This window comes from Balearica regulorum, chromosome 5 (genome assembly GCF_011004875.1).
Source record: "Balearica regulorum gibbericeps isolate bBalReg1 chromosome 5, bBalReg1.pri, whole genome shotgun sequence".
NCBI lineage: Eukaryota > Metazoa > Chordata > Aves > Gruiformes > Gruidae > Balearica > Balearica regulorum.
The window spans coordinates 71,143,140-71,158,748 of NC_046188.1; the positions used below are offsets into that span (position 1 = coordinate 71,143,140).

Below are 15,609 nucleotides of genomic sequence, written 5' to 3' on the forward strand. Positions count from 1 at the left end.
CCGGCAGCGGGGAACGGGCCCGCCGGGATAGGCCTGAGGGGAGCCGGTGCCAGCGGGGAGAGCGGCGGCCGCCCCCCGCCAGCGACCGAGGAGCCCCGCCGCGGGGGGGGGGAGCGGGCAGGAGGGCGGTGGACGCTTTGTGGAGGCGGGGGCCGGCGCGGCTCCGCCCGGCGAGGCGGGGCCGGTGGCCGCCATGGCGGAGTGGGGCCGAGGTGAGGGGCCGGGGGGCGGCGGGGCCGGGTTGGGGGATCTGTCCGCTGTTGCCGTTTGGGGGACGGACGGACGGGGGTCCCGCCGCCGCTCCGGGGCGGTGAGGGGGAAGGGGGCGCCCCCGCCGCCCTGTGGGAGCCGCCTCAGGCCCGCGGCCCGGCCCGGGGAGGGGGCGGCAGAGCCAGGAGAGCCCCGAAACGCCCGAGGGGGCGAAATGCCCCGGATTTGCTCGGTTTCACCCAAATCCCGTAGTGGGGCACGAAGCCCCTGTGCTGCTTCGGGCGCGTGTCGGGGTTGCTAACCCACTCCGTTTGGGGAAGGTTTGGTGTGTTTTCGTCAAAAAGAGTTTGGGAGCGTTTCACGGTGCAGACCCCACGAGGCCGTAGATGCGAGGCGGTGGCCGTAACGGCCTTCGTGGCAAGCCGGAAACCGGTCGGGCAACGAGCTCGCTCTGCCTGGCCCACCACTGTGGGTGAGCAAATACACCCGTACTTGCATCTGGCCAGATAAAACTCATTCTCCTCTTTTTTTCCCCCCCAGGTCAGAGTCCAAGCGCCGTGGAGGATATGCTGGACGTAGAGAACAAGCGTATGGCAGACAGCCTGGCCAGCAAGGTCACCAGGCTGAAGTCGGTGAGTGGCTGAGTTTGCATCGGGTGCTGCGGAGCATCGGTTACCTGGTTGTTCTTGCAGGGTCTTGTGTGAGATGCGAGCCTGTGGCCAATACAGAGGGCTTCCTATGGGCTAGTGGCTCTTAGTTGTTGGTAATACAATGGTTAGTTGTCCGTGGTGAAACGGCTTTATGGATTTCCAGTTTCCTTTTGAGGTTTAGTAACATCATCTCAAGGGAATGACGTGGTTTTCGCGGCACTCAGAAGGAGTTTTAGGCGCAGAGAGAAACACAAAAGCTGCACAGAGGGGTATTGCTAAGTGAACCTCCTCGTGACAAAAGTCACAGTAAAAAGGCAGGTAAATTAGTTTTGAAAAATACACGTGTCTGTATGTGAGTGGTGTTCTTAAAGCTAGTTTGCTCCTGCTAACATCAAATACTTTGATTTAGAGTTTAACAGAAGTCAGTGACTCACCTTGTAAAAGGGAAGACTGAATTCCTGCTGTTGTGTCCCAGTGCTTAAACACTCCTGTCCTATATCTGAGTGTCAGACAGGCGGGCTTTATTTTCAGCGCTTGAGAGCTGGAAACAACAACTTGAAACCAAAATGAGAATCTTGTTTTGTTCCTCTGCTGAACCAGTCTCTGTCTACATAGGAGACGGGGAAGCAGTGGCTAGCTTTTCTAATGCGCGTTTCAAATTCTACAGCAGTAGGTGCCTAGAGGTTCTCTCTACATTAGAAGTCCAGTAATAACCGTTTCCTCCCTTATCCTTGTAGCTGGCCCTGGATATTGACAAAGATGCTGATGAACAAAACCGTTACCTGGATGGCATGGTAAGGGACCAGTGAAATGTCAAAAGCATGATTTTTTTTGTGCTGGCTCTCAACAGTTACATTAACTGTGGATGTTTAATAGCAGTTCAAAGTGAACAGACAAAGCTAGATCCCAGTAGTCAGTTTGGCAAACCAGGGAATGTAACCAAACCCGTTTCCAGTGGACTTCTTGATATATAAACATCAGATGCTTAGCAGCTGCTAGGATCGCTTTGTCCGAATGGGCGACACGGTTGGCATCTAGCATCTGGAAAGACGGATGTAGGACAGCACACTTCAGAAATACTGATGGAGATTACCTCCCTACGGGGGTTAAAGAGTTGCCTCCCGTGGCTGCTGCTGGAGATGGGCCTGTTCCTCAGCTGCTCCCGTGATTTTGGTCTTGTTGTATAAATCTGTCAGGGTTATTACTGCAAGACACAGACTACCTGTCAGGACTTTGTAGTTCACTGGCGTCTTTGGAAGGAGCAGAGCTGATGCTCTGGGTCCGCTCTGGTTGTTTGGTGTCCTGTCATCTTTCTGACACACAACACCTGATAAACCCAAAATGGCTTTCCAGAGTAATCTGCCTCTTAAGCTTTGGTTACCGATGGAAAACCACAGTGTGCTGGGGAAAGGCAGGAACAGCACATTCCTGTAGCAGAGGTGTCACCTGCTGAGGCTTTGTAGGAGAAAGGGAATTTGTTATCTGAATAGTGAGAGGAAGGGAATCGAGCCCAGGGATTTGAGACGGAGATTAGCACCATAACACCGGTGCTTGGAGAGCCTTTTCAGCATGCACTGGGTGTTGGAGAGCTGGTGCATGGAAGTGAGAGACAAGATAATTGTAGTGTTGAAACTGGTTGAGTCAAAGGTGTAAGCTCAGCTTGGAAGCTTAATAACGGTGTGTGCTGACAGCTTTGGAGTGTCTGAAATGGATACTTGATCAGCCCGAAAATTAGGAGAATGGAGGATCAGAATAAAAGCTGTGATGGCACCTTGAGGAGAAGCCCTCAATCAATTCAGCATGGAATTGTGCTTCTGTTACAGAGAAGGTTTTGAAGCATTTCAGGAGCAACATGAGCAGAAGCTCCGAGTAGTTTGTGGATAAGGAAAACAGAAGTCACAAAGAAAATGCCTGAACTACACTGATTTGAGAATTGTTTGCCACGCTCTGGCAGCATTGCACGTGCATGCCGTCCCGTGCAGAAGGAAAAGCAGAACTAATGGCAAGAAACAGCACCTTTCTCTGGGCTTGTGAGCCTGCCCCGCTGTACGTCAGTGGCACTAGCTTCACGCAGGGACTCTTCCTTGGGACGAAGCCTTTACTTGTAGGGTAGCGGTTATGAAGCTGTTCCAGGCAGAATACGCTGCGTGGGTATCATTGAACAGTCCAGCAGCAGGCAGTTTGAGCCTGGTTTAGAAAAGGAGAGGCAGTTTGGTTTGCATTTGGAACAGACCTTCCCCTGTCTCTTTTGCTCCCCTGTTCTGAGCGCGGTGGGAATGGTGCTGCGCCTGGAGCCTGAGCACAGGAGGGGAAGGACCTTCTGAGAGAGACGTGATGGGTGCAGAGAGAAGGGCAGCTCCTGCACAGCTCCCTGCGCAAATGTTTTTTAGCTAGGAAGTTGAGACATTCTTCAGGGATATTTTCAGCTGTTTATAATGCCTCCATCTTAATTTTCTTTCTCATCCAGGATTCAGATTTTATGAGCGTGACTGGTCTGCTAACTGGCAGCGTGAAGCGTTTCTCCACCATGACACGGTCCGGGAGGGATAATCGCAAGTTGCTCTGTTCTGTTTCAGCGGGACTGATTGTTGTTTTCTTCATCCTCTACTATCTTGTGTCCAAAGCAGGGACTTGAGCTTGTTGTTCTGCCAGCTTTACAGAACAAAGCCCATGACGATCGACAGACTTGTTCAACGCCTTTCTCAGTCTCCCTGCGGTGGGGTCTTTGAGATGTTCCAGACAGACCTTCCAAACAACTTTTCTTTCCACCAGCTTCTTGTCACTGTTCTGGCTGGTCTCAGGCATCTCTTTATAAAATTAGTATGTTTGATTCTAAACGGATTTTCATGTATAACACGATTTTGATGATGTTAAATGCTTACGCCTTTATCTCTTGCTTTGTTGTCCATGTCTTGCAGCCTGGTTTTAAGGGCCACTTTTGTGTTACCTCCCTTACTGATAGCTGGTACTAGACTTGTGAGAAGATGTGGCTGACAAATCCAGAGATTTGTTGATGCTCAAAAGTTTAATAAACCAGCTGAGCTTTGGAAGCCGTAGAGTTTAGGATGCTGATTTATGAGATTTGGAAGTATGAAAGTATGATTTACATTCCAGCGTGGCCGCTCAGCTGATACTGGTCTCAGTTTCCCCTTGACTTGGAGACCCGTTGATATCTTTGGTGTCCCCGAGTTGAAATGAAATCTGTACTGCTTCGAAATGAAAGTAGCAGTAGATCTGAACCCTGATGCTCTCTAATTGTTGCAGTGAAGAGTTGCAGAGGAGCAAGACATTATTTGAATGCTAGCTTGGTCGTCTTTATCATCCTTCAGGGTAAAGCTGGGGATGCACCTTGCAGGAAAGAAGGGCCAAAGTCCATAAGCCACCTTGATTTACACACGTACGGTACCCTCCCCTGGTGTTACAGCCTCTCCTCTCCAGCCAGCCTCCGTTCTCCGATGGCTGGATGTTTCCCTTGGCCTTCCCCTGTAGCCCTCAGGAATTCCGTGGTCCTCGGACTGACCCAGGTCAGTAAATGGACCGTGCTGTCCTTTGTCCCAGCTGTACCAAACTGCTAACAGAACACTAACCCGAACTGCATTAGGTGTCTTTTTTTGCCACGTTTGGGGGACAAATGTGCAGGGGAGGCAAGTAGAAAGGAGGCGGCAATGATTTTCCAGAGAAAGTTGTTCTTCCTGCTTCTCTGGTAAGATGCGGCAGCTCCGAACTCTTGCTGTTCAGAAGAGTGATGGGTGAATTGATGGACTTTGTCTTGATTTTCTGAAGCAGATGACTTCTGATGAAGGGCCACCCGAACAGCCTGGTCTTCATAATGGTGGTGGCTTTGGGTTGCTTTTACTGTTGTAAATAAAGCTCTGGTTTTAGAATTTTTTGCTCAAGTGTTTTTTTTTCCCCCCTTGTGCTTATGTGTTAGCAGGGCTAAATACCAAGACCAAATCACTCAGTTGTTCTGGTAACTTTGGCCTTTCTTTGTAAAGGAAACTTTTTCCTATTTTTAACGCTTTGTCTCTGATTCTTTGAATTCCTCTGGAGCTCAGTAAGTATATACGTTTTACAGCCTCTTTATTAACCTCAGGAGTTTTAAACGGGCTGGAGCAACGGCTTCAAACGCAAAGGAAGCTGCGTAAGCATTGCCAGGCAATGGATTCCATCGGGAGGATTTATCTGCGTAGGGAGTCTCGTTTCAGGAACCGTTTTCAGCCCCGTGTAACCGTGCTCAACCCTCTGAAGCATAGAGCTGCAACGTTAGGAGGTTCTTGGGAAAACCGAGCGAGGACCTGTAACCCGTAGGCGCGGCGCAGAAGAATCCTGCGCAGCAGGGAACGCGCTGGAATGCGAACAGAGAATACGTGTTGATCCCAACGGTAGCAACGCGCTAGCTGACGGCACCACGAGCCGAGGGTGCGGGACCGAATACGGAACAGCAGCAGCACCGGGACGTTCTCTCCTGGACGTGCCCCCCCAGCCAGCCCTCCCACGTTTCCACCCGCGGCCGTTTGAGCCGCCCGGGGGCCTGCTGTTACAACGAGGCTAAACACGAGCGAGAGCGGATCTTCCTCCCACCGCCCAGCTCCGGTGAACCGGTCGGGGGGGGCCCGCGGGGCCAGGGACGGGGTCCCCCGCCGGCTGCTCACCGCTCGGGCTCGCTCCTTCCACCGCCCCCCGTCCCCGCGGGGGTCCTTGTCCCCGGAGGGAGCCTCCCCGGGCGCGGCAGGACGAAGGCCGCCGCGGCCCCGCCACCAGCCGCCGGGCCGTGACCGCCATGACAGCGGGGCGGCCGGTTGCCGCGGCGACGGGGGGGAACGGCCGGCGCGGCGGAAGTGACGTTCGGGGGAAGGGCCGGAAGTGCCGGACGGGACGGGAAGGGCCGGCGCGATGGCGGAGGTGGAGGCGGCGGGGGCCGGGGCCGGCGGTAGCCCCGAGGCCGGCGGCGGCACCGGCACCGGCGGCGGCTGGCGGCGTCCCCACGGGCCGCTCCAGCGGTACTACGGACCGCCCGCGGCGGAGACGGCGGAGGCGGCCCCGGACCCCGCCGACATCAACGGGCCCCACTTCGACCCGGAAGTTTTCCTTACGAAGGTGACCTTTGACCCCACAGCGACCTCTCCCCCGGAGCCCCCGAGGTCGCTGCGCAGCCCCCGGCCGCAGGCAGCCCCTGGCAGGGAGCTCCGGGGACCCCCGGGCCGGCCCCAGCCGGGACCCCCCGAAGGGCGCCGTGACACCCCCGTGGGGCCCTTAGAAAGGGCCCTGCACCCCCTGAGGGTCCCCGAAGGACCCCCGGACACCCCAGGGCACCCCGGAAAGGGGCTCTGCGGGGCACCCTATAGATCCAGTTCCATAGGCGCGCTTTAGGACACGGTACCTTTCCCTGTGGTGACGGTACTGAAGCGCAGGGGAGGCAGTTGGGGAGCAATTAGCACTCCTTGGGGGGGCAGTTAGGGCCCCTGGGGGCAGCTGAGGGCCCCAGGCAGGCCCCGGAGGGCAGGGGGATGCTCTTGGCAGTCATTTCCAGCTCCCGGGGGGGGCATTGAGGGCTCCCCAGTGGTACTTAGGGCTCTGAGGGGGACAGTTGGTGACCCTGGCGGGGGGCAGTTTGGGGCTTGGGGGCAGCTGAGGATCTCAGAAGCTCTATGGAGGGCAGTTAGGGCCCCAGGGGGCAATTGGGGGGTAAACTGGGGGACTGCAGGGGACAGTGGGGTTGGGGGGCAGTTGTGCAACCGTTGCCCCCCTCCAGGTGCGCAGCGAGTGTCCCCTGGGGCAGTTGTTGGCCCGTGAGGCCGCGCTGGGGCGGGAGATCCGCGCCCTCGACAGCGACATGCAGACGCTGCTCTACGAGAACTACAACAAGTTCATTTCCGCCACTGGTGAGCACCCAGCGGGGGGGACCGGGGGGTCCTGAGCAGCCCAGGGACCCCGGCGCCTGATTCCTTCTCCCCAGACACCATCCGAAAGATGAAGGTCGACTTCCGGCGCATGGAGGCAGAGATGGACGATTTGGCTGCCAACATGGCTGCCATCAGCACCTCCAGTGCCCGCGTCAGCGCCGCGCTGCAGGACCGGCACCGCCGCGGCGCCCAGCTTGCCGGTACGGGGAGGGGGGGACCCCAGGGGGCAGATCTGGGATGTTGGGGGGCAGATCTTGAGTTGGGGGGCGGCCTTGGGGGTTAGATCTTGGGGCTTGGGGGCAGATCTGGAGGTTGAGGGGACCCTGGGGGGCAGATCTTGTAGGTGGGGGTAGATCGATGGGGGGTGGGCAGACCCTGAGGGACAGGTCTGGGGATTTTGGGGCAGAGCTGGGGGTTGGAGGGCAGATAATGGGGGGGGACGAGGGGCAGATCCAGGGGGTGAGGAGACCCTAAGGGGGGCAGATAATGGGGGGGGGGGCAGATCGGGGGGGGGTGGACCCCGGGGGGGCAGATCCAGCTCCTGGCCCCGCCCACACTTGCTCCCCACCCCCCCGTGCCCGCCCCTGACGCCCCCGGCCCCCCCAGGGGTACAGGCGCTGCTGCGGAAGCTGCAGTCCCTGGTGGAGGTGCCGGGGCGGCTGCGGCGGTGGGCAGCGCCGGGGGCGGAGCCTGCACGGGCCCTGCGCTGCCACGCCCGCGCCCGCGCCGTGCTCCGCCACTACCGCCACCTGCCCTCCTTCCGCGCCATCGAGGACGAGAGCCACGCCATCATGGCCGACCTGGCCCAGCGCCTCCGCGCGCGCCTCCGGTGCGTTCGCTCTGGAGCCTGCTGACGGCAGCTCTGGGAAATGGGGGTTTGGGGGTGTTCACTCTGGAGCCTGCTGATGACAGCTCTGGGAAATGGGGGTTTGGGGTGTTCACTCTGGAGCCTGCTGATGACAGCTCTGGGAAATGGGGGTTTGGGGGTGTTCACTCTGGAGCCTGCTGACGGCAGCTCTGGGAAATAGGGGTTTGGGGTGTTCACTCTGGAGCCTGCTGATGACAGCTCTGGGAAATGGGGGTTTGGGGGTGTTCACTCTGGAGCCTGCTGACGGCAGCTCTGGGAAATAGGGGTTTGGGGTGTTCACTCTGGAGCCTGCTGATGACAGCTCTGGGAAATGGGGGTTTGGGGTGTTCACTCTGGAGCCTGCTGATGACAGCTCTGGGAAATGGGGGTTTGGGGTGTTCACTCTGGAGCCTGCTGACGGCAGCTCTGGGGAGCAGCCTGTGGGGAGATGGGTTTTCACTCTGGAGACTAACAATAGCCATTCCAGTAAACAGCCTTCTGCGGGGGGTGATGGTGATTGTGGTGCGTTAACTCTGAAACCTGCTGATAACAGCTGCAGGAGACAGCTTTTCAAGGGCTCGGGGGTGTTAAATCTGGAGCCTAAGGATAGCAGTCCCCAAGAAACATCCTAGGGAGGGGGGCATTTACCCTGGAGCGTATTGATGGCAGCCCCAGAACCATCCCTTGTGCAGAACGTTGATGGAGTAAGGGGGATAATTGTGACGACTGCCGAGAGCTTTTAAAAGGTTACGTTATCTGGGGGTTTCTCGTGCGTGTGTCATAAAGGGATGATTCTGCAACCTGCTCTGAGGACTTGTAGTGATTTTTTTTCTCTCTTACTGTAAACTCTAGAACCTACTGATGATCTTAAGTTAGCTTTTTATTACTATAACCACTGTTATCTTTGGAATGTGCTGATGCTATTAATTATTTTTTTCCTCTTTGTTGTTTGAATAATTACTATTTACTCTGAAGCCTGCTGATGACTTTTATTGCTTATTCTCTGTTTTCTTGCTGTGCCGCTGTTAACCCGGAACCTCCCGCCATCCCCAAGTAACCCCCGCGTTTCCCCCACGCCCAGGGATGACACCTTGGACCCCAAGGAGCTCACCGAGTGCGTGGAGATGCTGTTGCAGCTGGAAGAGCCACCTGAGGAGCTGTGCGAGGAGTTCCTGAGCCACGCCGGCGCCCGCCTCGAGGCCGAGCTGGCCGCGCTGGAGGCCGAGCTGCCCCCGGCCGACCCCTCCGGCACCGCCGCCACGCCGCCCCCCGCCTCCGACATCCTCGACTTCGTCGACCGCGGCAGCTCGGCCTTCGTGGGCACCCTGTGCCTCCTCGCCGCCTCGTACCGCAGCCTCTTCGAGGGGCGCCCGGGGGCTGGGGATGGCCGCCTGGAAGCCTTCGCCGCCACCCTCACCGCCCGCTACTTCGAGCTGCTGGAGCGGCGCCTGGCGCTGGAGCGGGGCCTGGGCGACACCTCGCTGCTGGTGCGGGCGCTCGACCGCTTCCACCGTCGCCTCCGCGCCCTCCTCGAGCTGCTGCCCGCGGCCGGGGCCGAGGCGGGCGCCGCGCTGGTGGCCCGGGCGGCGCGCGAGCGGGTGGATCGCTACCTGCGGGCGCTGCAGACCTTCTTCCTGGGGTGCCTGGGCGATGTGCGCCAGGCGCTGGCCGCCCCCCGGCCCCCCGGCAAGGAGGGTCCCGGCCTGCCCGACCTCCTGGCCACGCTCACCTCCTCCGTCCTCGGCCAGCTCAAGGCCGTCCTGGCCTACGTGCAGCTCTTCACCGCCAAGGACGTCGCCTTCGCCAGCCTGCCCTACTTCAAGGTGGGCTGTGGGGCGGCACGGGGCGGCCCGGGGCGGTTTGGGGGGTCACCGGGGCAATCTGGGGTTGGTGCAGAGAAGTTTGGGGGTTGCACAGGGCAGACTGGGGGGGTCGTGGGCAGTTTGGAGGTTGCGCAAAGCAGTTTAGGGGTCGCTGGGGCGGCATGGAGCTTGTATGGTGTGGCGTGTGGGGTTTTGGGGCCGCAGGGTGGCATTTTTGGAGCGTAACCCCCCTTTTTGATTGCAGGGGGAGTTCTGCGTGGAGGCGGTGCGCGAAGGGCTGGTGGTGGCCTTCGTGCGCTGGCTCTGCCGCACTGCCCGGGGCTTCGCCGACGGCCCGGCTGAGCGGGGAGCCCCTGCGGCCCCCCCGGCCCTGCTGCTGCTCCTCGCCCGCCTCTGCCTTGACTATGAGGCCACCACCATCAGCTACATCCTCACTCTCACCGACGAGCAGTTCCCCCCCCAGGTGAGCCCCCAAAACTGTATTCCCAGGCCACAGGGCCGGTGGGGACAGTGCTGCGCGCAGAGGTGTGGGGGTGTTTCGACGTGTCTCCACGTGTCCCCGTGTCCCTTGCACCCCCAGGACACAGGCCCGGCGGTGACACCGGGGCCGGCACTGTGTGCAGAGGCGCGGGGGGCGGCGCAGCGGCTGCTCGACCACTACGTGCAGGTCCAGGGCGCCGCGGTGGCGCAGATGCTCAGGAAGAGTGTGGAGACACGAGACTGGCTGGGCACTGTCGAGCCCCGCAACGTTCGTGCCGTCATGAAGCGCGTGGTTGAGGACATCACTGCCATCGACGTCCAGGTTGGGGCAACACCAGGAGCCCACAGGGGTTGGGGGGGTCTGAAGTCCACCTGGGGGTCCCAGAGGCCCCCAGAAGGGCCCAGAGGGAATCCCTGAGGTCACCATAAGGTCCTTGAGGACCGCAGAGGGTCCCTGTGGGTGTCCCTGAAGTCCCCTGTGGGGTCCCAGACGGTCCTGTGGGGATGGGGCTAAAGTCCCTGAAGGGTCAAGAGAGGGGATGCCTGAGGTCCCCATGTGGTTCTTGAGGATCCCAGAAGGTCCCCATGAGGTTCTTGGGGGGTCCCAGAAGGGTTTGGGAGGGTCGCAGGGGATTTGAGGGATCCCAGGTGGTTTTGGGCGGTGCCAGAGGGTGGATTCCAGGGTACCAGCACTGAGAGGGTGCACCGCCACAGGTGGGACAGCTCTTCGAGGAGGGGGTGCGGCGGGCGCAGAGCAGTGACTCCAGCCGGCGCGCCTTCTCCGTCTACAGCAGCTCGCGGGCAACCGGGCGCTACGCCCCCAGCTACACCCCCAGGTCAGCCCTGTCACTCGGCACCTCTCAGCCACCCCGGGCCTTCCCTCGTCACCCCCAGGGCTGTCCTGTCACCCCTGTGCTCCCTCTGTCACCTTTTGGCAACCACTACATCTTCCCTGTGACCCTCTTTGTGTCCCCAAAGCGTCCCCCCTGCCATCTCCACATCCCTTGGCTGTCCCCAGCTGTCCCAGTGTCCCCTGATACTCCCCACGTGTCATGTCCCACGACTGTCTCATCCCTCCGTGTCCTGTGCCTATCCCCACGTTCCCTGACTGTCCCCACATCCACCGCCCATCCTCATGTTCCCCTGTCTTTGTGTCCCCAAACCATCCCTCCATCCTCTGCCCATCTCTGCGTCCCCGTCCCCATGCCTCCTGACAGCCCCTGTGTCCCTGTCCCCTGGCTTTCTCTAACACTTGACCGTCCCCGTGTCCCTGACTGTCCTGGTGTCACCATCCCCAGTGCCCCCATGGACACCCACCTGCTCAGCAACATCCAGAAGCTCTTCTCCGAGCGCATTGACATCTTCAGCCCCGTCGAGTTCAACAAGGTGAGGCCCCCCCCCGTGTCCCCAGGGTCCCTAAACTGCCCACCTTCCCGGCTGTCACGTGTCCCTGGTGTCCCCATGGCCCAGGGGGTCCCCAGGAGCTGATGAGCGGGACAAGGCTGTTCCCACTGTCCCCTGATCTCCCCTGTCCCAGGTGACAGGACTCGGGGGGGGGGGCCTGCGGCTGACGACCAGGGTGAGGGTGTCCCCGTGTCCCTACGCTGACTTGGCTCGGGGCCTCCCTGCGCTCCCAACAGCCGGGCCAAGGGTGTCCCCGTCCCCCTGTGCCACGTGTCCCCGTGCTGTTGGGACTTGGGGCCTCCCTGCACCGGGAGAATCCAGACCAAAGGAGCCCCCATTCCCCCGTGCCACGTGTCCCCCGTGTCCCCACATCCCATGTGTCAGGACTCGGGGGATCTCTGGGGACTGGTGACCGGGATGAGAGTATCCGAGGAGCTGGTGGGCTGGAGAGGGGTGTCTCCAGTGTCCCCATGCAGATGTGACTCGGGGCCTTCCTGCCCTGGGGGCATCCCTGTGCCACGTGTCCCTGCTGTCCCCACGTCCCAGGTGTCGGTGCTGACAGGGATCATCAAGATCAGCCTCAAGACGCTGCTGGAGTGCGTGCGGCTGCGGACGCTGGGGCGCTTCGGGCTGCAGCAGGTGCAGGTGGACGGCCACTACCTGCAGCTCTACCTCTGGCGCTTCGCCGCTGACGAGCGGGTGGTACAGGGGCTGCTGGACGAGGTGGCCGCCAGCGCCGCCCACCGCTGCCTCGACCCCGTCCCCATGGAGCACAGCGTCGTCGAGCTCATCTGCGAGCGTGGGTAGGACGTGGGGACGCGCAGGGGTGTGGGTTGGTGTGTGGCATCACGTAGCGGGGGATGCAGGGACATCCCCAGCCAAGTGGGGACATCAACGGGAGGGGGACATGCCTTCGGTCCTGTTATGTATCTGGGGACAGACCTGTACCCTGCGAGTCCCCGCACATACCTGGGGACACTCCATCCTACCCCCCGTGGCAACACACAAGGATGTCCCCTGTCCCCACACCCAGCAACATGCAGGGATGCCCCCCGTCCCCACACCCACACCGGGTCACCCCACGTTGTCACCTCTCAGCCCTGGTAACACCCCACATCGTCCCCCCACCCCGGTGACACCCTCAATGTCTGCTGACACCCCGTGTTGTCCCTGCGGCCCCGGTGACGCGCCGTGTCACCCCCACACTGTGGTGACATCCCCTCGTGCCTGGGGACCCCCTGGGCACAGCCCCTTTGTCGCAGTTGGGGCCAATAAATAAAGTGTGTGTGAGCTGTGCCTTGTGTCCTCTGCCTGGGCTGGGGACGGGGCACGGCGGGGACGGACGCCTGGCGGTGTGGGGGTGAAGGGGGTCGCCTAGATTAAGAGAGAAAGAAGAGCTGGCGCCTGCTGCGGGTCCGGAAAGCGGCACATGCTGCTGTGTGTCGCTCCCGTCACCGAACCTGGCCCTGTCGTTGAACGAGGAGCGGCGCTGCCCATCGGACCCACGTGGAGCTGGGTCAGCCTCGCCGCCCGTTGTGCTCCTGGCGAGTTCCGAGTCGTCGAGGATTCGCTAGCCGGGGGCAGCTCTGCGCTCCGGGGTGTGTAGTGGCAGTTGGAAATTGTTCTGCTACGGGTCTTTGCACCTCTGTGGAGTCCTGGGGGTGGGCAGGCAAAAGCGTGCGGCGTGGGTGTGAGGTGGAAGAGCGGGGCGACGGGGGAACACCTTTCTGGCTCACTTTCCTGTAGCCTGTACTCAAGGTTACAAAGCAGTTTGTTCCAGAAAAAGGACGTTACCCTTCCCTCAGCCCCCGCTGGGTCAGCCTGTCTGGTGTGAAGCCGAGGAGAAGGTGGGGAAGCACCGCACAGGGGGGTGGGCAGGGGCCAATTCCTCAGGTGCTCAGGAGGGACACTGTCCCTTCTGGGTCTTTCGGTCCCATCCGCAGAGGAGCAGCGAGAGCTCTGGGCTGCGGTGCGGCCGTGTGGTCTGCCCAGGTTTCCCGTGGGACTCGCTGGGCACCCGGCTCGCGGCCGGGGCTGTGCTGTGGGCAGTGCTGACACCCAGATAGCCCTTCTGCTCCGGGTCGCTCTGTCTGCGCTGCCGGGGGATGCTCGGAGGACCGTGGTCCAAAGCGAACTGACTGCTCAGCTCACGCTCAGCGAGTTTTGGGTCCGTTGCTGTCAGAATTACTGCACTGATCTTGAAAAATGGTCAGCACTTGGAAAAAGCAGCTTTGGGGGAGGACGTGATTCCCTCGGGGCGTTCAGAGTTAAAGTGCCGGCCTGCGCGTACGTGGGTGTCTGTGCGCTGTGGGTGAGTCTGTACGTAATAACGCTGCCGTTTAGGCTGGATCAAGACAAACAGCGTATTTTCCTAACAGCAAGAAGGAGAAAAGACGACCTTTATAAATAAAGACAGATGACAGAAATATTTTTAAAACATCATCTGAATTTTATTTAGAAGGTAGATGTTATCTCCAAAGAAGTAAGATCCGAAATAGACTGGAAGGTGACGGGGTGTAGTACTCTGCACGCAGAGTTTAGAAAAACAGCTGCCAGCATCCCGGGTTTCTCCGTTTCTTACATTTGTGGTTTTCTCAGAGGCTTTGGGTATGAGAAGCTGGAAGTCATCGAGAAGCGTTGCCAGCAGCTGGGGCAAATACTTTGTCGATTTAAGCCTCTGTCCGAACACGTTTCTGAAAGAGAAAGTAAGAGCGGTGAACGCAGCGTGCCAAAACGCCCAGCTGCGGAGAAAAGCCGGGCTCACCTACGGCACCTGAACTACGTTCTGAAGTTGTAAGCTCTGGCAGCACCTGCGTGAGGACGAAGGCTTAGCGTCTCACCCGCAGGTGCCGCCGTGGAACGCCAACAAGGAGCAAGTGTGGCAGACACCGCGGTCTCTCTTGCCTTGCCCAGAAGCTCGCTTTCATCTCTGCTCCGTTCCTAAAAACGCACCTGCAAGAAGCAAGTGCTTCCTCCGCGGGGGGGGAGTCAGCGTTTCCATAAACTCGAGGCAATAAGGGAAATCATGGTGTTTGGAGACGTCCTTCTGCCTAACGATCTCTCAAGGCACTGGGGAGTGTGTGAGCACCCCAGCCTGAGGCCAAGGGATGCTCAAGGTAAAGTATTTGGGTGCTCTTTGTCCAGAACCTGGTTCACGGCTGCGCGGGCACAGGGATTTATGACAATAACAAAATTTATGACTTACCAGCAGGTTGACGAGGGCCTTTACGTGCTCGGGAGAAAGCCCATCAATACATCCCTTTAATGCCGTCAAAGCAGCTCTGGTCAAGTCATCGACTTTATATTGAGAAACCGGCCCGGCGTACAGCTGCTCGGCAGAGCCTTCAAGAAGTGTCTGAAGAAAGCTGGGCACCATCTCGTGAGCGGAGCCGGCGCCTGGAGTACGAACGACAAAGTGCAACGGCCAAACCTTTCCTCCCTCAGACCCTTTAAGCCTCCATCCCAATAACGACCCACAAACCACACCAAGTGTTTTGCTGAGGTGTTCTCAGCTCTGCCGGGGGTTTTAAAGCTTTCCGAGAAATGGGATGCTCTGTCGCACAGGTCCCTCGGTGGAATCCCACCGTTCGTGGATGAGCTTCACCCTGCCCGGTCCTCAGCCTGCTCTCTGCTCGTCGTTATTCCCTGTTCTCTAACCAGGTATCAAAACTGATTCAGCTCCCTGCTCTGAATACGTTCGTCTATTCATCACCCAGGTTGTCTGTAATATTCAGCAATTACTTTTTTCCTCCCGTCTCTGGCATTGTCAGCATTTTAGACGAAAGTAAACTGAAAATGTTCCTGTTCTCGTAATCTCTTTTCGTCAAGTCCAACTCTCGTCGCCTTCTGATGTCGCTGCCTACGCAACCACCCACGGAGGCTGATTTTGAGTTTACACTTGGCGTGCTGCTCTTCCAAACCTGGCTAGGTTCCCCAGGGCTGCTCGTGCACTCTGGCCTCCTTTGAACTGACTGTATTCGCTGAGCCTCGACTGTAAAAAATTAACGATAATCATCTGTCTGCTAAGTTCTGTCCCTTCTAGTAAAATTCTGGGGGGGGTTTCTCCTTCTTTTATTGACATCCCTCTCCTTAATTGACGAGCTGTAATGTGGGAGTCACATATTGATTAAAATCCATACCCTTTTCCTGCTTTTATAAGATCATCAGGTTCTTCAGCTGATGAGATAATTAAGACTGTCTTATCGGCGTGCAGCACGTTCCCGAGCGCCCTGCCGTTTCTGGGAGGCTAACGGCACGTAACTGCGTTCTCGGTCAGTGACCCCAGGGCTGCG

At 58.9% G+C, this 15,609-nt stretch overlaps 3 protein-coding genes across 3 annotated transcripts; 2 read left to right on the top strand and 1 right to left on the bottom strand.

Moving 5' to 3' along the window:
- The first annotated feature begins 44 nt into the window (after positions 1-44).
- Positions 45-4,744, top strand: BET1L (Bet1 golgi vesicular membrane trafficking protein like). Its single transcript, XM_075755698.1, has 4 exons — positions 45-212; positions 751-842; positions 1,598-1,654; positions 3,328-4,744. The coding sequence occupies exons 1-4, from the start codon at positions 194-196 to the stop codon at positions 3,493-3,495; spliced, it is 336 nt and encodes a 111-aa protein (XP_075611813.1). The 5' UTR covers positions 45-193; the 3' UTR covers positions 3,496-4,744.
- Positions 4,745-5,703: 959 nt separating this feature from the next.
- Positions 5,704-12,612, top strand: VPS51 (VPS51 subunit of GARP complex). The gene is made up of 10 exons (XM_075755696.1): positions 5,704-5,957; positions 6,613-6,742; positions 6,817-6,963; positions 7,370-7,592; positions 8,692-9,433; positions 9,678-9,896; positions 10,014-10,235; positions 10,628-10,749; positions 11,212-11,299; positions 11,864-12,612. Exons 1-10 carry the CDS (start codon positions 5,754-5,756, stop codon positions 12,122-12,124), a joined length of 2,358 nt encoding a protein of 785 aa, XP_075611811.1. The 5' UTR covers positions 5,704-5,753; the 3' UTR covers positions 12,125-12,612.
- A 1,290-nt stretch (positions 12,613-13,902) lies between these two features.
- On the bottom strand, positions 13,903-14,727 carry SCGB1C1 (secretoglobin family 1C member 1). The gene is made up of 2 exons (XM_010301162.2): positions 14,523-14,727; positions 13,903-14,010 (listed from the first exon to the last, which is right to left on the bottom strand). The coding sequence occupies exons 1-2, from the start codon at positions 14,691-14,693 to the stop codon at positions 13,987-13,989; spliced, it is 195 nt and encodes a 64-aa protein (XP_010299464.2). The 5' UTR covers positions 14,694-14,727; the 3' UTR covers positions 13,903-13,986.
- Positions 14,728-15,609: the final 882 nt, after the last annotated feature.

What these genes read in the sequence shown, in the direction of transcription:
- VPS51 (XM_075755696.1), top strand. Translation starts at nt 5,754, where the DNA reads ATGGCGGAGGTGGAGGCGGCGGGGGCCGGGGCCGGCGGTAGCCCCGAG. An exon ending in ACGAGCAGTTCCCCCCCCAG is followed by an intron (nt 9,897 to 10,013) that starts GTGAGCCCCCAA and finishes TTGCACCCCCAG; the next exon opens with GACACAGGCCCGGCGGTGAC. An exon ending in GCCCCCAGCTACACCCCCAG is followed by an intron (nt 10,750 to 11,211) that starts GTCAGCCCTGTC and finishes CACCATCCCCAG; the next exon opens with TGCCCCCATGGACACCCACC.
- SCGB1C1 (XM_010301162.2), bottom strand. Translation starts at nt 14,693, where the DNA reads ATGGTGCCCAGCTTTCTTCAGACACTTCTTGAAGGCTCTGCCGAGCAG. An exon ending in AGGCCCTCGTCAACCTGCTG is followed by an intron (nt 14,011 to 14,522) that starts GTAAGTCATAAA and finishes TTTCTCTTTCAG; the next exon opens with AAACGTGTTCGGACAGAGGC.
- BET1L (XM_075755698.1), top strand. An exon ending in AGGTCACCAGGCTGAAGTCG is followed by an intron (nt 843 to 1,597) that starts GTGAGTGGCTGA and finishes TTATCCTTGTAG; the next exon opens with CTGGCCCTGGATATTGACAA. An exon ending in ACCGTTACCTGGATGGCATG is followed by an intron (nt 1,655 to 3,327) that starts GTAAGGGACCAG and finishes TTTCTCATCCAG; the next exon opens with GATTCAGATTTTATGAGCGT.